Here is a 26,179-nt window from a genome sequence, read left to right as displayed (position 1 = left end):
CTTTTTTATTTTCTGTACCAAAATGAAGACGTATGAGAGGTAGAAAAACCAAGCAAAAAAGAGGACACTCCAGAGCATACAGGCAGTTTTATTGAGTTAGTGACATGCGGGGGAAAGTTCTTCCCGTGATCAGTAAGTACAGGCATTAGATTGCAGAATCCAGAGGGAGGAGAGGCTGGGTGGGGATCAGGAAGGCCTGGAGGCCAGGGCCTGGTCACTTGGTGACATGCAGAGCTCTCTCTAGGGGGTCTGTGGCTCATGGGGGGGGGCAACTGGACTCAGATGCCCCATACTTGGAAAAGCAACATTCACATCTCACTCCTCCCTGAAAAAAAGGGAGGGGGAGGGGAACATGAGGGTTCCATGTTCACTGAGAGGCAACAACCAACACTCAAATTCTTATCCACCAAGAAAGCACATCCTCCAAGGGAAAATAAAAAGTGCCAGTGGTTTCCTGGCTTCGTATCTGGGCTCTAGCTGCAGGAACAGTCATTCCCAGGCTGGGTACTCAGCCTTTTTTGGGCTCCCAGGGACTGCTGGGCCCCAAAGGACCACAGCTAAGACCTGTATACTCACCGGTGGTTTTGGCGGTATTCCTGCAGAGCTTTCTCTGCCACCATCTCCATGAATTTAGGGTTGTTCCTGGAGACTTCTTCTGGGACTGTCACAGTGATGGGGTCAGAATCAAAGAGCTTCAGAACCACCTTAGTGAAGCCAGTGGGAACGCTGGAGTCAGAAGAATGGGAAGCCACCTAGAAGGGGGAAAGGTAAGTGAAGGGCTAAAACATTGGCCAAACTGGAATCATTTTGCAACAAAAGTCAGGCTTAAATCTGGACAGTTGACCCCTTTTGCATTTGACTAATTTCAACATGTGTACAGCTTGGTGAACAGAAATGCTCTAATTCAGAGACACTCATTGGCAAGTGTAAAATGCCACCACAAATGACCAGCCCAGGGGAAGACCCATGGAGTAAAAAATGGTTTCCAAGCCACCGTGTTTTCTTTGGGCAGCTGCTGGCCAGGCTGTGGTGGAAAAGGCATCAGGGAAAGAAAATAAAAAGGTTCCTAGTGCTAGAGAGAAGCTTTTCATCACTGGTAGGGAACGATGCCATCAATTCATGAGCTATCCCACGTGGCACAGGACAGCAAGGCAGCTTCATGGAAAGAGCACATCGCAGGCAGGCAGACAGGTTATGATGCCCAGGTGAGTCCCCTATCAGTTATTTGACCTTGGGCAAGCTGTTGAACCTCTCTCACTTTCCTCATCCATAAAATGGGGTCATGACATTGTACCTCACTGGGTGATGAGGTTTCCATGCAACAATATACATAAAGGTCTTACGTTTCCTGCCATAGGACAAATGCTCCATCAAAAGCATAAGCGCCCCCTTGAAGCCCTTCATCCCATTTCACCCTCAGAGGAGAGTCACATTACCTGCAGATTGTACCTTGGGCCCTCAGCTTCAGTGTGTGGCTGGGACAGGACTCACCGTGGTGATGTGGAGAGAGTACTGGTCTTCGCTCTGAGTGAGGTTAGCCAGCTGGGATACCCAGTTAAACTGCTCGTTTAGCTGCTTCAGCAGAGAGGAGGTGTTGAGCATCTTTTGCTGATAGGATTGGAGCAGCTCATCGTACATCTTGGTGAACTTCTCTGCAAGCTGGAGAGAACTGTTTAGCTCTTGTCGCAGCTGGTTCTGAGCAGGGTTGCTGGACGAACAATCTACCCAAAGAAGAAAAACAGAAAAGGCAGACATGTGAAGGGAAAGCTAAAACGGGAAGAAACACACATGGAACCCAGTTCACGCAGCTGGAACCTAAAGTAGAGTTACTCTCAGCGCCAGTCCCCAAACCGTTTGTCGTCCGTCGGCAACAACATAAAGAGCTTGTCCCAGAATGTAAATCAACATGCGGCTTCCTTCATTAAGAAAGTCTTGCTCTGGAAAACAGTGTCAGCTAAACTACACAGTGTGCTTAGTGACATCATTGATTTATCTTTGGATGCAAGACCCTTATATCCTTGGAGACTGGTGGTGAACAGCACTAACTAGTCTGAGAAGCTCGGATCTCAGTGCACACTCTCAGGCAGCCTGGAGCTGCCCTGGCTGCTCTTGTTCTCCCATGAATCATTTCCAGAGAGGGAGAATGCTACTCATAGCTACCATTTGTGTGGCACCTACTATGTACCAGACACCACATAAGTGTTTCAGATATCCATTATCTCTAGTAATCAGATGTATTCTAAGAACTACCAATAATAAATTTTTTTATTTTTTTTTACCAATAATGAAATGGAGGCCCACAAAAGTAAATCACTTGCCTAACGTCATAGAATGAACAATTTGTGGGGCCAGGAATGACTCCTAAACTTCCTAGTCTGAGTCTGCGGGGCTGGAAAATTCCCCGAGCTTGTTTTTTGTGCATACCTGCAGAGCTGGAAATTCTGGCCCCAAGAGTCCACGCAGCAGAAGAGATGGCCAGGACCCTTGCGTCACAAAGCACAGCAGCCTGGTGGCTGGGGTCCTGGTTTCCCACCTGCCCAGCATGGCTGGTCACCAAGGTCACCAGGAGAGCAGGGAAGATAAGAGTTCACTCCTTTTGGTCCCTGAGCACCCACTACAGGTTGTCACATTGATAAGAGCTGGCAACTACCCACAATCTGTTTAAAAAACGACTGCTTTTTCTCCCCCTCAATTTTTCAAAAATATCCCAAGGACAGCACATCAAACCCAGGCAAGTCAGGGGAAAGGAGATCTTTGCACACTGAAGAGTGGTAATCAATTATGGTAAATAATTATATGTCATCATTTGTATTGAATGATTACATTCCATGTAATCATTTGTATTAAAATAAAAGGTTAGGTGGGACAAGAAATAGAATTACTAACAAGAAGCTGGATTGGAAAAGAGACACAACGCATAACTGTAACTCTTTTCACCAGGAAATAAATGAAAAATAAGAAAAGTCACTGAGAACGGAGAGTCAGTCTAGGGCAGTAGATCCCAAATGGGGGCAAAGCTGCACCCCCAGGGGACATTTGACAAGGTCTGGAAACATTTTTGGTTATCACAGCCGGCAAGGAGGTGGGGTGGCAGCGACTGGCATCTAGTGGGTAGGGGCCACAGATCCTGCTAAACATCCTACAGTGCACAGGACGGCCCACGACAAAAAAAGAATGATCTGGTCTGCGATGTCAATAGTACCGACCCTGAGAAATAGCAGGGCCCCAGCCAGCGCATGCTCGCATGGTGGCAAGTGCCTTAAATAAGAGATCGTAAGTGTTCCTCGGTGAAAAAACGAAGATGGCTGTTTAGGTAAGCTGTGATCAGTGACTGCCCATCTGGGCCTAGGCATCTGTGCGTGTTTTTCTTCTGGCCTTACCATGACTAACGTTCTTGTGGCAAGGTGCTAGATAATATGTGCTATTCTAACTAGGACGTTTTATGGGAAGGGCCCAAGAGGCGTGGTTGTGTCCTGATCGACACGTCTCCATGCAGCAGCCTCTTAGAACACTTCATTTTGCAGTGGCTTCTAAAATTATAGGAATGAGGCTAGAATTTTTAACCAGACTCTGAAGGCTTGCCCTGGTAAACCTAAACGTATTCAATCAGAGCAAAACCACAAAGTGGATCCTCTATTTACAAGGTAAAGAATTAACTTTCTGAGCATAGACTCTTGTGGGCCAGGAAGTTATTCTAAGTGCTTTTATAGTGTTATCTCCAAGGAGAAAGAAACTAGGCAGTGTCCAGATCTGATAAAACGGAGGGGAACAACTGAAGGGAGCTATTTCTTTGCCTCAGAGACCAATCAAAGACAGTGTTGCTGGGAGGCTCACAAGCAGTGACCCATGTGACCCACGCGTGCTGGGGACAGAACACAAAGCACCGGGTAAGAGCACACCCCAAACACCTAGTCTCCCTGACACAGGATGTTGCTTAACCTTTTTCTGACTGATTTGGCACCTCTGTAAGACAGGAACAATAACTGTGCCCAACTCAGTGTCATTCTGAGGAAATGAGTAATTGTTTGCAAAGTGTTTAGAACACTGCCTGGTGCATGGTTAAGTGTTTGCTAAACAGAAAAGACACTACTTAAAATGTCATGGTCTGCAGGGAAAAATAAAGATGTCTACCGTGCTTGTCCCTTGGGGAAAGAATAACTGGGGGAAATCAAAGGAGGACACCTTTAAAAACATGACCACCTGTGAACCCTGCACTAGGTGACATGGTAGGCACTTTATATACTTAGTCTCCTGACTTCAGGGGCAATTCTGCACCCTCACCCTCGAGTACAGATAAGGGGCCCAGGCAGAGCAAGGCCAAGGGCCTCCCCTGGTGCCACAGCTAGAAGGCAGCAGAGCTGGAGTGTGAACTCCCTTCTGTCTGACCACAAAAAGGCAGCCCCACTGAGGTATCAGGGACCCAAGCCTCCCCGACTCACCCACTGACAAGATCTCCTGGCACTTGGCACACTGGTCCTTCATCCTCAGGCATCCCGTAGAGTTGTGACGGATCTCCTTGCACACAGAGCGGTTATCGTTGTCTTCTGGAGACACACGAGGGAGAGGGAGTCAGGCTGAGGGACCACACAGAGCAACACAGGGATGGGCCACCCCGACCTCTCTGACCCCTTCCACTCTACTGTCTGGAACTTTGAGATGGCTCCGTAGGCAGAGCAGGTTGGGATTTGCCTGCAGACACAGGGCTCTGATCGGGGCTCCCTGCAGGAGGGCTAGGAGGTACTTCCCGGGGTTTTCCCTGGGTATGGCCTCCCTCCCACCACCTCCACCTGACGAGCCCTCTCCTGCCTCCATGCTCCCTTGACTATTTGCACTTCTCTGAGGCATCACAACCCATTTTGCTCTGTACTTTACCTGGCTCCTTTCTCTCCCCCTAGCCAGTCAGCAACCCCCTTCAAGGCAGGAATGGGATCCTCCTTAAAGCTTCCTTACAACACAGGGCTCCCCCCACCTCCGTTATGGATATATAGTAGATGCTGGTTGAATTCAACACTCTCCTGCCTTTCTATCCATTTCAAACCAAATCCCTGGTGCCAAACTACAACACTTAGATGGACTTGGCCAATCAATGTCTATTGGTTCAATGAAGGAACTCATTTCTGAAAACACTGGCTTTTCATATCCTTGCCAGACTTCATTCATTCAAAAAATACTCACTGTGCGCCATTTCTCTACCAGGTCCTAAGGTTACAATCATAAATGGTTTTCTTAACTGTAATATGGGCTGCTTATATAATTTGTCACCAATATATGAATGGTGTCCACAGAAAGCCACCTGAGTTCCCAAGAGAAAGGGGTCTGGTTCTCTAGAGTCAATGTAATGCTATCAGCTGCTGGAAGGGACATGGTAAACTCAAAAGAACACAGATTCCAAGTCCTGCAGGGCTAGATTTGACTGGGTCCCACTTTACCAGCTGCAAAACCTTGGACACGCTCCTTTATCTCTCCGTCATTGTAACTCCTTAAATGGGGTGAAGACCACCCTTACGGGCTTGTTGGGGGGAATTCGAGATGATACATGCCAAGTCCCAGCATAGTTTTTAGCATCTAATCGGTTTCTCAACAAACAACAAACTTAGTTCTTCCATCCCTTCGTAGGAGGAACAAGACAGCTTTCTAACCTGCTGTGAATTCCGGCATTGGGAACTGGTAGGATGGTGTAAAGATGTGGGAATCCATGGCCTGCTGAGCCTGGTGTATCATGTCAAAGAAGGGCTGAAACATGTCAGGGAAGTTTGGGGGTCTGAACATGGGAAAAGACATTATGTTCCGGGCGATGCGAGACTTGGGATGGAAGTCAGAAGACCTCCTCGGGGGTAAGCCAAAAGGTGAGAAATAGTAGGTGTCCAGGGGCTCCCGGTTGAAAAATCTATCCTGGAAAAGTGCCTCTATGATACTGGATGCCCGATTAAATCTGTCCTCCATGGCATCCAGGACGTGGCTCTGCTGCCGGTCGCTCTCCATCAGAGAGTCGATGCGGTCCCCGTTAACCCATAAGTAGAAGGGAGAGCTCTGGTTCAGGAACTCCTCAAGCTGTGAAGGCAGAACGGGAAACCGTTAGGAGAAGCTCACTGGAGTCCCAGCCTCCTGCACCTCCTTCTGGTGGAGAAGGACCAGGCCCAGCCCCTCACAGCATCTGGAGGTCCTCAGAGCCACATAGCACGTGACCGAAGGCCCTGCTGGTCTCTGAACTGTCAGGCCAATGCCCTTCCATTCTACCCACCCCAACAGGGACGAGTTTAGGAAGACCTGTGAGGCCGAGACATTCTCAAAGCCCGTCCCTTGAGACGAGTGTGTTGTCCTTTGGCCATCAGTGATCCCCAATCAATTGCGTCTGGCATGGGAAATGAAGCTGTGATGTTGTGATTTATAACTAGAAATATATGTCTTCCACACTTCCTTACAAAAAGCTCCTAAAAACCTTCGAATTTCTGGCGATGAGAACAATAAAGGTGTCTTTTGTTACATTAATGAGGTGACTACTGGAAAACACCTAAGGATGGAAGCTGGTTGCTATAGGAACCAATCAGGATTGACGGGTTGGAATTTTCAGTCCCAGCCCCTGATTTCTGGGGAGGGGAAAAAGGGCTAGAGGTTAAATCAATAGCCAGTGGCCAGTGATTTAATCGATTATGCTTATTGATTATTAAATCAATAGCCAGTGGCCAGTGATTTAATTGATTATGTAATGAAGCCTCCATAAAAACCCCAAAATACAAGGTGTGTAGAGTTTCCAGGTTTGGTGAACATGTGGAGATTTGGGGAGAATGGCATGCCAGGCGAAGGCATGGAAACTTCACACCCCTTGCTCATACCTTGCCCTATGTATCTTTTCTATCTGGCTGTTCGTGAGTTCTATCCTTTTATAATAAACCTGTAGTCTAGTAAGTAAAATGTTTCTTGGTGTTCTGTGTGAGCTGCTCTAGTAAATTCATCAAACCGTAGGAAGGGGTGGTTGGAACCTTCAATCTATAGCCAATCAGTCAGAAGCACAGGTGACAACCTGGACTTCTGGTTGGCATTTGAAGTGTGTGGGGGCAGTCCTGTAGGACTGAGACCTTCATCTGTGGGTCTGATGCTATCTCTGGGTAGATAGTGTCAAAATTGAGTTAAACTGTGGGATGTCCTACTGGTGTCATAGAACTGCGTGGTGTGGGAAAACCACACACACACTGGGATTGGGTGCAGAATGCCAGAAATATTTCATTTTCCTCATTCCCCCATTCAGAGTCTAGGCTGTACTCAAGGACTGTTTTATTCCTTTTCACCTGGCGGCCAACCAGCCCCGAGCCGCTTCTGCAGACGCGCGCGTAGAACTTCATGCAGGTCTGTTTCAGGCAGGGCTTACATTCCTCCCAGAGGGCCATCATGGTCTCATTGCACACCTCCTGGGACGCCTTCAGTTTCATTTCAGTATCCTTAGTATCAGTTAGGGCCTCCTATAGCAGAATATGAGGCCAGGTGAGCCACACAGAAACCACAGGCTTCACCCTTCCCCAGCCGGCATGGTGGTGCTGGGCCCTCCACCACCCAGGCAGACCTTCCCTAGGCTGGCCACTGTGTGCTAATTTCCACCCCTGCTCTGGCTCATTCATTCCCTCTGTCGCCTACCTGGAATTTCCTTCCCACCAAGCTTTAAACATCCTCTCATCCTCAAGACCCAGCTGTCCCTTAGTCCTCTCCAGCCACGAACATGTGGACACACGTGGACATCTTATCTGATACTGCACTCAAGAGTCTTTACCCCAGGATTTAGCTCTCACTTATACCTCACACCCTGTGCTCACTTCTGGTATTTAAATGTCATCTTCCAAAGCTTCTGGAGCTCCCTGAAGCTTATGTTTCTAGCGGAACCACGGTCCCTGGCATGCAACAGGAATAGGCAAGCTTTCAAAATCACAGTCACCACAACTACCAAAACTCTCTACCATGCCTATGTCCTCTGATCCAATAATTCTATAAGAATCTATGCCAAAGAATTCCTGCCTTAAAGGACAAATCCTTCTGCCTAAAGATATTTGTTCCCATATGAATTTATGGCCCCCCCAAAAAAAAACCCCACAAAAAAACCAAAAACAAAACAGTCTATAAAGACATGGGGCAATACAGTATGTGCCTGCCTTAACCCCCGAAGTATTACACCTACTAGACAGGCTTTCTGAAGGTAAGGTGCCATCCCCGTCTTACCCTGTGACAGACCCTGTCCAAAGCCTACCTTGGAACTTGACCATAGTTAGGGTTTAGAAAAATCTATTGTAGTGAATCTGGGCATCAGACTCTGGGCCAGGAGAGTAACAAAAGCAAATCCAAAATCTCACCCTTTGAAGCTTTCAAAAGCAAATAAACCCTCCTGGCTTTTTAACTACAGTCCCAGCATCAGGTGACACAGCCCTGGAAGGACCGAGAATCAACAAGGCATCCCGAGGGTCAGCAGGACAACCCAAATGAGCCAGGACCCCACTCTCCCTCCCCTCTAGTGGGGAGGGTCTAAGTGGGGATGTGGTCACCTGGCTCTTCCTTACCTCTTTCTTCCTCTTGGCTTCCTCTAAGCTGCTCAGCAGTGATTTACGCTCATCGTTTGTGTGTTCTATTAGGGTCTTTATCTGTTTCAGCCCCTTGACGGAATTTTTAATTTCCTTATTAACGTATTTACTACCCTCGGTAGACATTTCTGCAAGAGAAAGACAGGAAGGTACAATGAGGCAAGAGGAAGAGATGACAATGGAGATATAACCCTGGAACCAGCTGGAATGGTCAGAAAGGCTGTTAGGTCCAGGGGCTGTAAAGGCTGGGAAACCCCTGACCGGCAGCCTTCGGGCCCCGGCTTTGCCCTGACAAAAGTTCCTATCACAGGGCTCATTGTGGGCCCAGGATCTGAGAACCAACTGCACCAGCTATTCAGAAACACAAACCCCGGGACCAGGCACATCCCAGAGGCTCCGTGGCACGACGCCTGCGCCTGCAGGCTGGAGAACAAGCCTGCCCGGCTACAGAAGAGAATTTCAAGGAGAGAAAAAAAATCCTGGAAGTGTAACCTCTTAAACATCAAAATATGCAATACTGTTCTTTTGGATACAAGTTTTTCTCGAATTTAGTTGAATCAAACATCTGAACTTTTTTCCAATGCACGGTGATGGAGACACAAAGATGAGTTAATAGCACTGTTCCCCAAGGAGACTGTCACCACGACACAAGTCTGTGTGACAAATGCAATCAGATGATGCAACGAAGGACCAGCTAAAGCACTGAGATCAACACCTCACGGGCATTTTCCTTCATGCTGCTGGTACCATCACCGTCCCCACTGCATAAATGGGAAAAAGGGAAGCCCAGTGAGAACAAGAGCGTTGCACGGGGTTATACAGCCAGCAAGTGGCAGAAACAGACTCATACCAGGCTCTGATCTTGAAGTTTGGGTGTTTAACTACTACCCAAAGGATGGGTCAGCTAGTCGGGCGAGGGAGGAGTGGAGGGAGGACAGGTTTCAGGAAAGACCTGGCAGAAGAGGGGACCACCAGCTGGGTTCTGAAAAAATGACAAGCCTCAGATTGAGTGATCATTCAATATACAGAGCATGGTTTTCTGGGTGGGAAATGAGGAGAACTCAAAAAAGGAAGATCCACAAAGGCCCAAATGGTCCAAGCTTCATGGACCTTCATGGAGGAGGTGTGGGCACCAGCTCAGGCAGACTGGGAAGGGAGTAGCTGAATGAGACACAGCAGCTAGAAAAGGCTTTTGAGATACCTGAAAATGCCTGGAAGCCAACCTGACCACCAAGAGCGGAGGCCCGGGGGCAGGGGAGAGGAGGCTCAGAGAAGAGCCCGGCAGAGCAAACCAGAGCTGACGCACAGGATAAAATGATCTTTAAGCCTTGGGGCCCTGACAGGAATGGTGACAGTCTACTTACCCTGGAGCTCTCTGTCTGAGACTTCCTGGTCGCCCAGCACCTGCCCATTCTCCCAGATCACCAGCAGCCCCACCAACAGCAGGAGAGTCTTCATCTTGCCTCCTTCTCCAATTCTGGAATCCTAGCACGCCTCTGTTTATAGAGAACAGGACACTGTCATGGTTACAGCTAGACAGCCTGCTGCTTTCCGGCCCAGCCTGCCGCCTGCACCAGCTTTCCAGGAGTCGTGCAGAGACCTTGCCCTTAGCTATCCTCTCTCATCACTGCGTTTTTATCCCCGGGAAAGTTGGGAGAAAAGATCAGACTTGCCAACAGACACTTTCAAAAGAAAGTGGAGGCAGTGGGTACAGGGAGGAACCACAGGACAGCAGCCTAAGACAGAAGAAACAAGAATTCTGGTGTCAGAGCCCTGGGCTCAGATCCAAGCCTTCCTCTTCCTCCTTCCCCATCATAGGTAAATGTGTCTGAACAAGGCAGACATGCTTTCTGCATCCAGAAAGGGGTCTATCTGATGATACCTGCTCAAACTCTGAAAAGACCTCCCTTAGATCACTCATCGGGCCCTCTCTTGTCCCATCAAGTGGGGATTGTATCCCAGCGCTCAGAGAGCCCCCCTGCCACGTGCATCACTAACCTGGCCACAGCAAGCATCACCAATCACAGCGCTTCTCCCCACTGAGCCTCAGCACCACCTAAAACTGGTTTCAAGAGTCTGAGGTACTGAGAGCTAACTCTTTGGGTCAGCATTGGAAAATAAATCCATTTGACACCCCTCATGTGAGACGTGAGCCAGGCTGCAGGGAAGGACAATTCTCTTCAGGGAGTAGAGCAGGGAGGGGCAAAGTCAAGGGTTAACGTTGGGACCAAGGGGCTTTTGGGCTCTGATGCCTCCTCAGGAGCAATCCCTCTGGGAAGACATGTGCCTCTGCTCTGCCAGGGACCATTCACATGACCCAGTCCTAAACTCACAGCAGGGCGCCTGCCAAGGTGCCCCTGCCACCGCTCTGGGCTTGCTGCCCTGAGCCTGGGCACAGCCTGGTCTTACACAATAGACCCTTTCCCAGAAGCTGAAGTTGCATAAAACAGAAGCCCCTCCCCCTGTAATCCACACCTCCCCCCCAACTGCTTATCTGAACTCACCCATTTCCCATAACAGAACGAGGAGGTGGGGTGCCCCCTTCCTGAAATCGTGCACATCCAAAAATTGCTCTCAGCTCAGCAGGCCCATCTGGATGCTGGGTAGAACACTAATAAGACAAGCCTCTCCTGAAAAGTAGCTAGTAAGGCAGCCGAATTGTGGTTTCCAAACTAACTGCACAGAGCACAGGAGCAGCGTGGGAGAAACAGTGGGTCATCACCTTCTGCAAACACAGAGTGGGTGTCTGAGCCAGGACGCTATTTCAGGCCCACCAGAAGGTCCCGTCAGACAGGCTCTGCCGTAGCTGCTCACTGAGGCCTGAAACTTCTGAGGCAGGGACAGAGCCTTTGCCAGACCAGACAAAGCCAGAGAAATACACCATTCCAGGCAAGGCCCCTGGTAGCAATGACTTTGGAGAAATCCAGAAGGCAAGACATTGGACCCTGAAGAAGGGAGAGGGAGGACAGCCAAAAGCAAGAGCACTGGATGAGGAGTCTAGAAACCCAGCAGCCAGTATAGGGTCTCCCACCAGGAACCTGGGGTTCATGGGGAGCCATCCAGCTCCGAGCCAGGAAAGAGATCAGCCGCTCCACCCCAGAGGGGAGGCCGACCCCAGAGACAGGATGGGGCTCCCCCAAGGCCCACAGCAAGCTCGTGGCAACCCCAGGATGAGAAACCAGTTCTCCCAACCCACCAGCCCAGTGTCTTTCCTTGATGCCGAGGCACTTAAGTCTCTGAGCCTCAGTTTCTTTGTCTGTAAAATGGACCTGAGGTAGACCTCAGAGATGTGAATGTGTTCTGTAAACACAGGGTCTTATATAATCATAGTGAATTCCGACTACTTCAGAACTTGATGTAGGACCAAGTGTGAGCATTGGCAATATGTCTCGGGGAAATGGTTGCAGATGGCAGGTTTGGAGAGGTGCGAAGGAACAGAAGCAGGCACACAGAGGCCACCTGTTGTCCCTCCCTGGCTGTGTGGCTTTGCCTTAGTAAAATGACTGGCTGTGAATCACCTGGGGGTCTTGTTATAATGCTGCTTCTAATTCAGAATCTGCTTTTCTCTAACAAGCTTGCAGGTGATATCACGATGGCTAGTCCAAGGATGGCACTAGAAGTGTCAGCACAGCGACCTGCTATCCCTTTGCACTGACTCGCCTCCCCTCTCATCTCCTGGCCTGGGCACCTGGCTGCCAACTTCTCTGATTAGACAGCCACCCAAAGCTTTCCTTTCCCCACCACTGGGCAGCCTTCCCCTCCTAGGAGGGCTTAAATCATGCAGAGGGAGCCAGGAGAGGACACAGGGACCTAAGCGAAGTGGTCACACAGATAATAAGCCACAGGGTTTAAAGCTCAAGGCCCAAACTCCTATCTACTTTCTCCCCAAATATAGAAAACTAAACCAAAAAGAAAAAGAAAAAATAATGCACATGTAATTCACACTACCCAGAGGCAAGTATCAGCACGGTGGTATATTTCCTTCTATTTCTTATGCATTTGTATATAATCAGATCCTTTACATCCACTGTATCAAACATTCTTTCAAAGCACACTTTTGTGGCTGTAGAATAGTCCATTTCCTGATGTATTCTATTTTGCTATCCCACAAGGTTGGACATTTAAATTGTAATTTCCCACTATTATTATAATGAACACTCTCACTAGTATCCTTTTATAGTATCTGTACTTACGCTTAAATTCCTAACCTCTCTCTAATAATAATAATAACCAGCTTCCTTTTTTTCATTAGGTCCAGAAATTCTGGAAGGGCAAGAGGCTTTGGTTCTAATCTCAGTTCTGACACCTACTTGCTGTTTATCTTTGCAGCTGGTCCTAAACCTCTCCAGGCCTCAGATTATCATCTATAAAATGAGACGGTTGAATCAGACGTCTGAGGTCTGATGTAGGTTGTGTGACTTTCCTCTGATGTACCCTAGTATATTAGGAAGCAAAAAGAGTAGGATTTAAGTGATTGCAACATGTACTTAAATCAAAACATCATACTTATAAACACACTACCCAGAGAACTAGAAAATTCTGAAGCAAACAAGATGACTCATGCACGCAAGCTGACAACCACCGCTGAAGATGGTACCTTTACAAGGAAGATGCTGCAGGAAGGCCCTATGTGCAGGCCAGCTCTTCCACTCACTAACCTGGCCTCTCGAATAGATGTCAGTTCTCCAAGTCTGTTTCCCCCACCTTTGCAAAAGGAGGATCATTACACCTGTCATAGTTACCCGCAGAATTGTGGTTGGAGCGAATGAGCCGAGTCCGAGTCTGGGCACTATCCCCAGCAATTTGGCTGCCTGGTGATGGGGCTGCAGCCACCTACCTTCCCAGGCTCCCTCCACTCCATCTGACAGCCTGTGACCACTAGCGAGCATCCTCTCTTCGCCTAATTGCCACCCCCGCCCACCCGTGGGTCCCGGAGAGGCTCTGCGCAGGGGTAGGAAAGGTGGGGACATCTCACCGGTCAGTGGTACCCGTGTGCTCCTTCTGGCGACGCGACGTGTTGAGCACAGTGCAGCGCCAGTATTTATAGAGCTCTGCTACGTATACTCCCCCTTTGGGGCTGTCTGCAAACCTGCGTGACTCACGCCCAAAGAATGCTGGGGAATGCACCGGGAGCTTTCTGGAAGCCGGCTCGGGAAGGGGGTGGGGATGCAGGGATCTGGTGCAGCACCCAGCCAGGGGCGCCGGGGGGCGCAGCGGCACCGCGAAAGGCCGAGCGGGCTCCTGGGGAGACTGACCCTGGGAGGCGCGGTGCACCACTACTCTGGGGCTCAGAGCTGGGGGACGGCGCCTTCACAAGGGAAGTGCCTGCGTTAACTAACGGACACGTATTCCTCCGGGTTGCAGGGGCCCCACTGCGCTCCTGGCTGTTCCTAGTCCGAAATAAAACCTCACAGTTCCGCAGCCCTATTGAATGTTAATCTTTCATATTAAACGTGTGCCATTCCTCTTGTTTCATTTAAGTAGAAAAGTATCGGAAATAATGAGGGTGGGATGGAGAGGGGTGCTGTGCTGGAGTTGAAATGCTGACTTCTGGAGCCATCACAGTGACCTGCTGGCCAAGAGGAGACAGAAATATGTTTATCGGGCCGGATAGAGCATATATTTGAGGAACCAGAAGGCCTTCCTGGCTCCTTGATTCCTGGACCTTAAGCACTGCCCCATCCACTGGGGACCCAGCCAAGCAGAGTGGGTTTCATGGGCACGGGACCCTGCAGCCCCACACTGGGTTTGACGCATTACTGTTACAGTCTTGAAATTCTTAACAGTTCTTAAATAAGGCGCTCCACCTTTTCATTTTGCACGGAGCCTCAAAAATTATGTTGCAAGTCCTGTTTCCAAGCGGTCTCACTGTCTCCTACTGCCCCAAGTTCCCTCTGCTGACAGGAGGAAAGGAAGCTTGTTTTCTGTCCTCCCTTTGGCCAAGGGCTTTCATGTGACAGGGATGAGACATCGCATACCATTGCACACCATCCCTGTCTGGGAGAGGACCAATCCAGAAGCCCCTCAGGTATAGCTACTTCTTGGAGAAGCAGAGCTACTCACTCTGGACCCCCAGGATATTTGAGCACTAGGAGAAAGGGTAAGGGGCTGGAGGGTGGTGGTTCTCTCACTGATGGGGCAAGATAAGTGGTCTCTGAAGGTGTAGTCAGCCTGGTTTGGGTGGCTGGCTTTGAAAACCACTTAAGGTAAAAGGGTTTTAGAGGAGAGCTATATGGTCAAGGGCTGAGTTTTCCTGTTCATTGCTTTTGAGGCATAGCTTGAGACCCAGTTCCTGGTTGTCCAAGCCCCAGGGGCAATTAGGACCCCACCTCTCTCCAAGAAGGAGCCTGGAGGAAGCTTCTATGCCTGTGAAGAAGGTGGGAACTTGAGCTGGATGCATGGAATTCTGACTACACTGCAGTATCAGCTCTGCACTGAGGCGCTGGGTGACCTTGGACCAATCACTTTGTCTCCTGGGTCTCTGTTTCTCCTTTTAGACAATGAGGAATCTGGTTTGTATAATCTCTAAGGTGCCCCCTTCAACCTAACCTGAGACAGTGCCAAGTGTGAGATCATCAGTCCAGAAGGAAAGAAAACTCCAGCAAAAATTTGGAGCAATAGTTCTCCCCTGAGGCTTCACTTTATTTTTCTTTAAAAAAAAAAAAAAAAAGTCTAATTATCAGTAACAGCTACATTTTTTTATGCAAACTGCCTCCTCCTTAGCATATCAATGCCTGAGGTCAGAAGAATTGTTTTTGAGCACACTTCTTGTAACTTTTCTGTTCTGTGACTCCCCTAGCATCTGGCACAGTAGGCATAAATCTGTGATAATTTTTAAAAATCAAAATGGACAGGCAAGCAGATTGGCCTTAGTCAGCTGAAGTAAGGGAAGGGAGGAGGGGAAGAAGGGACTAGGAGAAAACAACATGATTCACAGCCAAGACACCATGGTCCCCTGGGAACGATGACTTGATTACTCCAGCTACTAAGCAAACAAGGCTCAGAAGATTTAACTTTAAGGGGAAAAAATCACATTTTTGAAAGCACCATAAATGCATCACTGGATTGTGAATATTTTCAGTAAATCGTAGAGGTTCACTGGTTCAGCCCTCCCACAATACTTGATTCCTAACCTCCCCATCTCCAACCAACATCCCTACCAGGTGGTCATCCTGCCTTTGTTTGAATGCCCCCAGTAACTGGAAGCTCACTACCTCCGTGCAAGCAGTCTGTCCAGTAAAGCTGTTTAGAGTTAGGTTCTTTTGTTGAGTCCAAGTCTGGCTCCTGCACGGGCTAGCCCTAAGCCCTGTTCTGTCTTCTGAACCACACAGAACATCCAATCCATCTCTCCTCTGCTAGTCCTTCCGACATTTGAAGGCAGATAGTTGGCGTCTCCCAGGGACCCTCAGGCTTGTGGCTGCCTGCCCTCAAGGCCATTGTTTGCAGTTTGGCCTCTGGACCTTGCCTCTCTTGAAGCCCTGGGGCCAGCCTTGGACCTGACAATCCCACAGAGGACTGGCCACAGAATAGACCAGGACCACCCGTCCCTTGCCCAAACACTCTGGATTAGCTCTTAGTTAGCTGCTGAGTCACTCGGTTGATTCATAGAGAATTCGTCATCTTTCTGGCAGTGCTGCTGTTTAATCATTTCTTCTCCCATTGTGGACTTTGGCACTCAGGTTTGGGGTTTTTAGCTTGATTTCTTTTCTTGAAGGTAGGACACATCAGGACAGGGGAAGAGGGAAAGTAAAGAACTTGACGTTTATCTGTCTGTCTCTTCATGGTCGGCCCACCACCTCTCCCCTGCTCTAATATCCTGGCTATGTGGCCCCACCCCTGCCATTGTGTCGGGCTCAGTGCCACTAGCATGACAGTGTAACCACCACTGATACATATAATGGGAATAAGCTAGAAATGAACAAGAGCAGTACCCTGTGGCCTGTAATTAGGAATCCGCTCTCCAGGCTCTAATTATTTAATGGGTGTATTCAGTGAATGACAGGTTCACGAACAAATCATGGGTAATAAAATAATATACAACAAGATCAGCCCACAGCTGCTGTAGAGGAATCCCAAGTGCTTTTTCGGAACCGCCCTAAAGTCTACAAACACTCCATCCGTTGTGTTTCCCTTATCCTCCCATCTAGGATCTTTCTGGGAAAAGAGGTGAGGGTAGCCTCACCTGGGTTGCTTATGGGCCTATAAGGAGACAAATATTACTTACACTATCTTCACTGTTAATCACGTTATTGACTGGCTGTGTGGTTTATATTTCACTCTATAGTCAGTCAGCTCTAAACTTTTGCTCCAATTCTTAGATTAATGGGCATTTTTTAAAACTTGGTCCTCAGATCTGCCTTGGGTCAAATCTCTGTTTTCCACAACCACCTGGAATCCAAGTAATACTTATTTTAGATCAGTGGTTCTCCATGGAACTATACAATGGGATTATCTGAAAAGAGCTTTAAAAATTACCAATGCCCGAGTCCCACCTCCAGAGGTTATGATTGAATTAATCTGGTGTGCAGCCAGGATTTGTTTCAACTCTCCAAGTCATTTTAATGTACAGCCCAAGCTGAGGACCACTGCTTTCCAAGCTTACACATTGCTGGCTTACACTTTGCCCATTCGATCCTCACTACAGCTCTATGTCACTGTTAAGAGTATGTGGTATTATTCTCATTTTATAGAAGAAAAAATTGGGGATCATGGAAATCTGAGTTAGCAGGTTTCTGCTTACATTGAGCTGAAATCTACCTCCTTCTAACTTCTTTTCTGTCCTCTATCTTATTTCTAAGACACTATATATTGTTATCCCCTCCTCTACAGAACAGCCCTTCAAACATTAGAAAACAAATATTCCATCTCAGCTTAAATGTATTTATACAGGTCCTCTGCCCTCTTCTCATAGAGTGAGGTTGCAAGATACCTCATTCTGCTCCTGCCTGCTCCCAGATTGCTCCATTTTATCGTTGTCCCTTTTGTGTGGCTTTAGGTACAAACACAAGCCACCAGCTTGGGCTGGCCAGGTGAGCCCATGATAAAAAGCTTCCTGAAACCCCAAGGCACCGTCTGCTTAAGTTTTTTATTATGTTATAACACACTGTCCCCTGGGGACAGTGGTGTGCTGAGAGTATACAAGGACACAGAAGCAACTGGCTGCAGTCTCACCCAAAGATTTAGGAAAAGTTAATATTTAATGAGTAATCAATGTTCCTTCTCTCTTTCTTCCTCTTTCTTTCTTTCTTTCTTTCTTTCATCTGTCTTTTTTCAATTTCTCTCTGAATGTCATGCTTCTAAAGTAATGCATGTATATATATATATATATATATATATATATATATATATATACATACACACATTTATAATTAGAATGGGTATGTATATATAATATACTTGTATATTTAGAATATGTATTACATATATAAATGTATAAGATTTTATGCCCTTTACCTTTTCTTTTTGAAAATAAATGTAAAATCATATTATACATATTGCTTGGAAATTTATTTCCACTTAATAAAATACTATGGCTATCCCTCCAAATCAATACATAGATCTAACCCACATTCCTCAGTAGCTGCCTATTTTATTCAGCCATTTCCCCTGTCCCAGCTTTTTCTGTCACTGTGAGCTGTGCCACAATAAACAGCCTTCTGCATGTATCCTAATATGTTGGTGTCTTTATGGGTATAAGGTAGATTCTCAAATTGAGATTGCTGGATATTGTTGTCCCTTTGAATTTTTGCCAATCTGATGGGTAAAAATGACATTTTGCTACCTTAATCTAGTCATCTGAGTAATTGTTTTCATCTGGTTGTTGTATTCATTTAAAAATAAAGTTTCCTCTCGCTGTGTATTGGTTTCATATGATTTCAAATCCACTTGTTTGTGAAGTAGGTGAAGTTGTTTTGGTCCAGTTACTTGTGACTTAAGTAGTTTAAGTTTACTGAGGAAGGTGTCAGGATGTTGTCATGACATCTATTGTCACGGATAAGCACTCTGTAGCTTAGCTGATGACAGACACTGCTGGGAGCTTATTGATAAAAACATGTGGAGAAACAACGACATTGAGGGGACATTTAGGCTTTATAGATCAAGAGTTTGTGAGGCCTCCCCATAGTGTTTGGTCTGGGCAAGGCTGCACTTTGCTGATTTAAATAGCTCTCTGAAGACCTTTGGGGCATTAACTGCTGCCAAGATAAAGGCGACTCTTTTACCAGCAGCAGTGAAACTGTGCAGTGGACCCAGGAAAGAGATCGGCTTGCCCATTGTTCCCTAGCCAGGTGCTCTAGGAACAAGGGACTTTCATTTTCATGCTGGCAGCTGAACGTCAGCTCTCGATTGGCTAAGACATTTCTCCAGAGTACCAACTCATACAAAGTACACCTCAACTAAATTCGGACTTGATTCCGTCATCTCCCTTCGCCTGGAACTGTAGTGTGATAAATCTGTCACTGCTTTGGAGTCTGTTATTTCTTCATTGGCTTATTAACAAACATTATCCTGTATGCTTTTGTCTTGTGAAATTATTATAATTCCTACAGCGAACTTGTGTTCAACTATTGGCAAAGACAATCTCAGTCTCCAAACAAATCCCCCAGATACCACTTTCATGACTTTCCTTATTACATTGTTTGCTCATTTTATTGGGTTACTCACTCTGTTTTCTACCAATTGATAGGAGCACTTTAAATAAATAAAGTAACCCCAAGTATGTTGCAAATGTCTTTAGAAAGCTACCATATGTCTTTTACCTTTGACTATGGAAGTCTTTAAAGTTTTTTGTGTAGTGAAATTTGTTTATGTCTTTTGTTATCTCTTTTGTTTATCTCTTTTGACCTAGTTTCTAGGTTTCCTGTCTTACTTAAAAATGTTCTCCTTTCACTATAATATAGAGTTATTATCCTAATTTTCTTCTAGCTTCCTATTGTATTAATTTTTATATTTAGAATTTAGATATTTAATCCAAATGAAATGTGTATGTGATGTTTGCGTGTGTGTGGTTTGATGTGTGTATATGTATGTCTGTTTGTGGTGTGTGTGTGTTTATAGTATGTGTGTGGAGGAGAGTGGTGAGGCAGGGATCTAACGTTATTTCCTTCTAGGTACATAGCTTATTATGTCAACATGATTAATCAGATAAACCACCCTATTCATGCTGAGTTGAAATACCAGTTTGTCATCTATGAAGTTTCCCAAATAAACTTGGATTAGTTTTAGGACTTTCTAGTTCATTTCTGTGATTTATATCTTTATTCATGTGTAACATATTGTTTTCATTACATATATTTAAAACAATATTTAATATTGAGAAGGTAATCATCCTCAGTCTCCCTTTACAAATTTTCTTGGCTATTCTTGGACATTAATTCTTCTGTATAAAATTTAATTTTGTCCAATTGAAAAAATAGTGTTCGGATTTTAGTTGCAATTTGTGTGTGTGTGGTTTGATGTGTGTATATGTATGTCTGTTTGTGGTGTGTGTGTGTGTGTTGATAGTATGTGTGTGGAGGAGAGTGGTGAGTCAGGGATCTAACTTTATTTCCTTCCAGGTACATAGCTAATTATGTCAACATGATTAATCAGATAAACCACCCTATTCATGCTGAGTTGAAATACCAGTTCGAATTTTAGGTCCAATATGTGCAAAACTAAATGCACATATTAGTTTTGGAAGAATTCACATTTTTATATTTTGCTTCCTGTATAGAAGCATAACATGTTTAGAAGTAATTTAAACTTATTTTCATTTTTAAATGAATTTTTCTTTTATCGAAGTAAAATATGCATGTAATTTAAAAATATCCAATAGTACAAAAAGTCCCAATGTAGCCATCTATACACTTTACCATTCCTCTAACCCACACCTCCCCCATCTCCAATCCAGGAAAACTATTATTTTTATATTAAAACAAATATTGTTTCACTATGATATGGCATGCAACTTTTATACATTTTTTAAATAAAAGACTTCAAATTTTTGTTACTTTCATCAGTATGACTATAGAAAAGTTAGAGAAATCCTGACTAAGCATATTATACTGAAATTTATCAGATTATAGTTTAAAACATTCTCCCTCTTTCATTCGGTGTTGTGCTCCCATTCTCTAAGACATGGCCTAGCATACAGCAGGTGCTTAATAACTACTTGTTAAATTATCTGGATTAACTTTTCAATTAGTACACTCTAAAATTCCATTTATTTTTTTAGCAGGCTCACTTTATTTTTGAGTTGTATCAAAACTGTAATATCATGAGGATAGGGAACATATCCCCAGCACTAGCACAGCTTCTGTCTATGTGTTTATTGAATAAATTAATGGAAGCCATACATGGTCAAACATTAACTCAATCTTTCTCTCTGAATTACTAAGCATCATCCTTTGCTGGTGCAACTGATGACAAATCTCAATGTAGGGTTTTAAATGTATTTCTCTTGAATTTTAGAAATGCACTGTAGACACCTATCAAAATTGTTCCGAATTTTGTTCTTCTGCTTTTGAATGAGAAAGAAAGAAATAAGTATGCCTTCTGGGTCTCCATCCAGCGTATAGACAGGAATATCCATTAGGACCCTTCTTATACTTTTAAAAGCCCAACCTCTTGAATGCCTGATATAAAGGAATTGCTATGTACCAACTCCTACGGAGAGTATCTTTATCAAAAGCATTTATGCCCCTCCAGGCCCAATCTTTCACTTTTAATATGTTTAGTTCCTGGCCACGTGGATACAGGGCTTTTCCAGTCCTATTTGCAGTCATCTGAATTGTGGGATTCATGCAGGAAGCCCTTTTTATTGTCCAGTGGGTGGTTTGTCTAAAAGAGTCTTCTCCTTCCTACAGATCATCAAAGCTCCTTCTTTTTTCACTTAAATCTGGACCCAAATGAAGTTAGCCACTTTCTTCCTGCATTTATAATTGTTTTAGATGAACACTCTAAGTAGTTTGCCTTTGCTCATATTCATCTGGAATATTTGTACAAGCCCTGAAGCATCCTACTATGTAATTAAACTGCTTTTCTCAGAACTTCACCCTTACAGAGTTCATAAAATAAGATATTCATTTGATAATATGAAGCCCTTTTTAAGGATTTCTCAGGCAAGAAGAATTCATATTATATAGCATATATAATTCATATTATATAGTATATTATCTAGCATCACCTACTGGTAAAGAGTGGTATTGCAAGACACCTCTTGGCCACTGATACAGTAGTCATCCCTTATTCACGATTTTGCTTTCCGTGGTTTCAGTTATCTGTGGTCAACCAAGGTCTCAAAATATCAAATGGAAAAATTTTAGAAATAAACAATTCATAAGTTTTAAATTTCACTTCGTTTTGAGTAGCATGATAAAAATCTCACACCATCCGGCTCCATCCTACCTGAGACGTGAACCATCCCTTTGTCCAGTGTATCCACGCTGCGCGTACAGTACAATAAGATAATCTAAGGGAGAGAGAGACACCATATTTACATAATTTTTATTACAGTACATTGATTGTTACAATTGTTCTATTTTACTAGTTATTGTTGTTAATCTCTTACTGTGCTTAATTTATAAATTAAACTTTATCATAGGTATTATGCATAGAAAAAAATACATAGTATATATAAATTTCAGTACTATCCACAGTTTCAGGCATCCACTGAGGGGTCTTGGAATATATCCCGGCCCCCAGTTAAGGGAGGACTACTGCACTCAAAAATTTCAGTATTAGTGACTGTAAAGTGAGGCAAGAATCTATAGACATGGGAGACATCCGTGAATTTCTGGGAGGAAACAATAAAAGATAAGAAATTTAAGAACTGTGAAAATATCACATAGTTCAGAAAATGGGCCAAAAAAGACCAACTTAACACTTCTCTGGACAAATGTCTTCAACTGAGAATGTTGATGGATTCTTTCCCAGGGATTTCTATTACTTATTTTAAATAGGAGTCAATAGGAAAATGAAATTTAGATATTCCTTTATGGCCAGCTTTGCTGAAAACTGCTATGAAATACCTCAGGCCGGCCGTCTGTGTCCCTTCGAAAGCATTTACTCCTGTGCAGCATTGGCGGTACAGTGGTGAGCATAGCTGCCTTCCAAAAATATCTTACTCTTTAGCTTCCAAAGGATTATTTGGGTGAAACACTGGCATGAAAACAGCACTAACACTGCATGGAGTTTGAATCCATGGCATTAGAGAGCTTATTGAGGGAGAAAGGGCAAAAAAACCTTGCAAAGTTCTGGGCTGGGGAAGGGTTTGTTAATGAGTGACAGGGCTCACCAGCATCCATGTATCCCTCTTTCTTCGTGGTAACCAAGCTAAGGGCTATTTCCCAGCCTCCTTGCCTTGGGTTGGGGCCATGTGGCTGATATTCATGGTATGCCTCTTCTAGGCCTGTCCCTTGATAATTTCCAACACATAATCCTCCAATCTGTCTTCCCCTTCTACAATGACCTTAAAGGCTACCTATTGAAGACGGTGGCATCACAGGATGGAAGAAGCCTGGATCCCTAAGTAAACATCTGTAAGAGAAATACCCAACCTGCAGTGGATTGTGATATGAATGAGAAATAAACTATCATTGTACTGTCCTTAGAACCTTGCACTTATTTGTTAGAGCTAGTGCTACTTGTTCTAACTACAATAGAAATTGTTGTCTTGAAATGGGATGCCACCATAATGAAAACATAAATATGCAGCATCAGCTTAGTGATTGGGTAGCAGGATGTGAAAACCTGATATTAGAGACTGACAAGGTGAAAATCTATATTCTGCTGACTTTACATTGTCTGAGGGGATCTCGAAATTTCCACAGACTAATAGCTTCTCTGTGTCTTTCATTCTTCCCTTTTCCAAATGGGCATTTTTATTGGGATGCTCTGATCTATGCTCATCCATTTGAGACTGGAACCACTTCTAGGACTGATGGAAAAGTCAGAATCACATGGAGAGTCTTGGAGCCTTGGAATTGGAGCTCGATCCACTCTCTCTTCCATTTTATAGCAACCTTAAAGCTGTACATTGAAGATAGTGGTGATACAAGATGGAAGGTCCCTGTGTCCCTGAGTCATCATTTGGAAGAGAACTGCCCAACCCACATTGGACTGTAATGTGAGTGAGAAATAAACTTTTGTTGTATTAACACAGTGGGATGTGGGGGTTGTTGCCATAGCAGCAAGTGTTACTTTCACTAATTAATATAAGGGTAGGGAATGCCTATATGTATTTAGAAAACATACCGAATAGGAGAAGCCATTTGAGAAAAGGAAGTTTAGAAGGAGAAACAGAAGTTTGTAGGATCAGATAAACCAAGGAAGAGATTCAAGAAGGAGCTGCCAATGGTGTTTGTGGTGGTTCATTTTGTGTGTCAATTTGGCTAGGTCATGGTAGCCAGATATTTGGTCAAACATTATCCTAGATGCTTCTAGATTTGAAGGTGTTTTTAGATGAGATTAACATTTAAATCAGTAGACTTTGAGTCAAGCTGATTACCCTTCATCGTGTGGTGGGCCTTGTCCAACCAGTTGAAGACCTTGATAGCAAAAAGGCTGACCTCTCCAGAGAAAGAGGGCATTCTGTCAGTAGACTGCCTCTGGACTTGAGCTGCAACACCAGCTCTTCCCTGGGTCTCCAGCCTGCCAATTATTGCTTCTATTTCTCTGGAGAATCCTTACTGACAGTGTTAAATCTACAAAATGGTTGAAGAGGATATGAATTTTGAAAAGCCTATTACATTTGGCAACTAGGAGAAAGGGAGCAATTTCAGTGAGCACTGAGGGCAGAAGCGACATCTAAGAAGGAAAAGTGGAAGCGATGTTCTAAGGCTGGAGAGGAGCATGGAAGGAAAACATCAAAGGCATAAGTGGGAGAATTGAGCTTTAGAAGAAGGGGAGAGGTTTTTTTGCCTGAAGTAGAAAAAAGCAAGGAAAGCCTAGGGCACTCCCTGGGAGACTTTATTCTGAACAAATCACAACACTGCTCAAGAACTAGCGTGGGACTTTCTCTCTTCATGAATACACGAAAGGTTCCACCACTAGCGGTTCCATTTCCCCCCTCCCCCCCATATAACCTCTGCTCTTCAGCTATTTCCTTTGACTTTCAACATAAATCTGGCTTATGCCTCAGTCAACTGCCCCCACCCTATCCCCACTCCAGCTCAAGTTAAAAACTGTATTAAGCTGTTCCCCCTACCTCATCCCCATCCAATTCCACCCTGCCTGGTGCTGGGCCTCTGTTTTCTAGTCATAACTGAGCAACATCCTAATAGTCTGTCAGGCAGGGTGTCACATGGGGTCTCAGCTCCCGCTCCCCACACAAGAACGCAGGACATGGTGAGGCCAAAAAGGAACACCCACGGAGCCATAGGTAGGGGAGTCATACCAGTATTTTCTCGCTAGTGGCTGGGTTGGAGACACAGGAAGCAGGAGCCACACAATCTGCAACCTGCCGTCCGCTTCTCTCTGCCAAACAACCTCACTTGCTAACTGCAATCCGCTGTGCTAATTGCAATCCCTGCTTGCTAGCTTAGCCACGGCAGCTATATCAGTGGCTAATGGCTAACCAGTAACGGGATGGCCAACTAGTCACAGCTGATGGCCATCTACCCGAGCCAGCACCTTTCCACGTGAGGCCGAAAGCCTGGAAACTGCTCTCTAGGACTCTGTCCCCACATAGTGCCATAATTTGGTCTCTCAGGGAGAGTGGGTCCAGTTGACCCTGGGTCCATCTCTCTAGCTCTTGGTAAAATTGCTTTAAACTGCAGCTCTAAGCTTTTATGCAATATCTAGGAAATCCTGTCTCCTCCCTACTTGACCTGTAGTCTGTGATCACCCTTTACACTCCTCTTTCTGCCTTCTCCCCTCTCTGAACTATCCTGGTGCTTTGGCCCCTGGTGTTTGCCAACTCATCTCCAGCTCTTTCCAGTTCATCCTCTGAACCTCTTTAGGTCCAGGATCCAGTTCTGCTCATCCGGGGACCAGCTACAAACCAGTCGCTGATATCTTTCATTTCTTTGCTGATGCATCTGCATTGTCATAGCAACACCTCAAGGTAGAAATATCCTCCAGTCCCAAAGGGGTGGGAGAGGGTACTCCCTTGCACCAAGGTTAGGCCCTTTTTCTCACCACACACCTTGGATCTAGCCAACTAAAAAACAAGCATGGAGAAAGCCACAAGTCATGTGTTTGTTCTCTCCAAAAACAAATATTTGAGTACCTTCTATGAAAGGCAGTGTGGTATGTCATGGCGAAGCCCCGAGAAGCTGGATTTAGCCTACCTGGTTTCAAATCCCAAGATGTCCCACTTACTAGCACATTATTTATGCTCCCCATGCCTCAGTTTTCTCCTCTGAAAAATGAAGGCTCTAACACTACTTATTTCATAGGGCTGCTGTGAGGATTAAATAAGTCAATACGCAGGTAACAACTGCCTAGGTAAAGGTGCCTTTGATGTGAATATCTCCCTGATGTTTACAGAGCAGCTCTCCTGATCCATTCCAAAGTCTTGGGAGCCTGAGGCTCACACGGCAGACTCAGAATCCAGACTCAGAAGGGCCCAGGACTACCTCGTGACTACCAGGCAGGCAGCATTCTCTCTATCCACATAAGAAATGTCCAAACCTGAC

At 45.4% G+C, this 26,179-nt stretch overlaps 1 protein-coding gene across 2 annotated transcripts; it reads right to left on the bottom strand.

Moving 5' to 3' along the window:
* Positions 1-68: 68 nt before the first annotated feature.
* CLU (clusterin) lies at positions 69-13,677 on the bottom strand. Of its 2 annotated transcripts, XM_019733165.2 has the most exons (10): positions 13,537-13,572; positions 12,872-12,996; positions 9,926-10,057; positions 8,541-8,689; positions 7,287-7,457; positions 5,640-6,051; positions 4,440-4,544; positions 1,492-1,721; positions 577-752; positions 69-325 (listed from the first exon to the last, which is right to left on the bottom strand). In XM_019733165.2, the coding sequence occupies exons 3-10, from the start codon at positions 10,017-10,019 to the stop codon at positions 316-318; spliced, it is 1,347 nt and encodes a 448-aa protein (XP_019588724.2). In that variant the 5' UTR covers positions 10,020-10,057; positions 12,872-12,996; positions 13,537-13,572; the 3' UTR covers positions 69-315. The 2 variants fall into 2 exon arrangements, with proteins under 2 accessions (XP_019588724.2, XP_019588723.2); XM_019733164.2 differs by lacking the exon at positions 12,872-12,996 and having other exon boundaries at positions 13,537-13,677.
* Positions 13,678-26,179: the final 12,502 nt, after the last annotated feature.

The sequence above is a fragment of the Rhinolophus sinicus genome, linkage group LG07, assembly GCF_036562045.2.
Source record: "Rhinolophus sinicus isolate RSC01 linkage group LG07, ASM3656204v1, whole genome shotgun sequence".
NCBI classification, from domain to species: domain Eukaryota; kingdom Metazoa; phylum Chordata; class Mammalia; order Chiroptera; family Rhinolophidae; genus Rhinolophus; species Rhinolophus sinicus.
The sequence above is the reverse complement of the archived record's forward strand: the minus strand, read 5'-3'. Positions and strand labels throughout refer to the sequence as shown.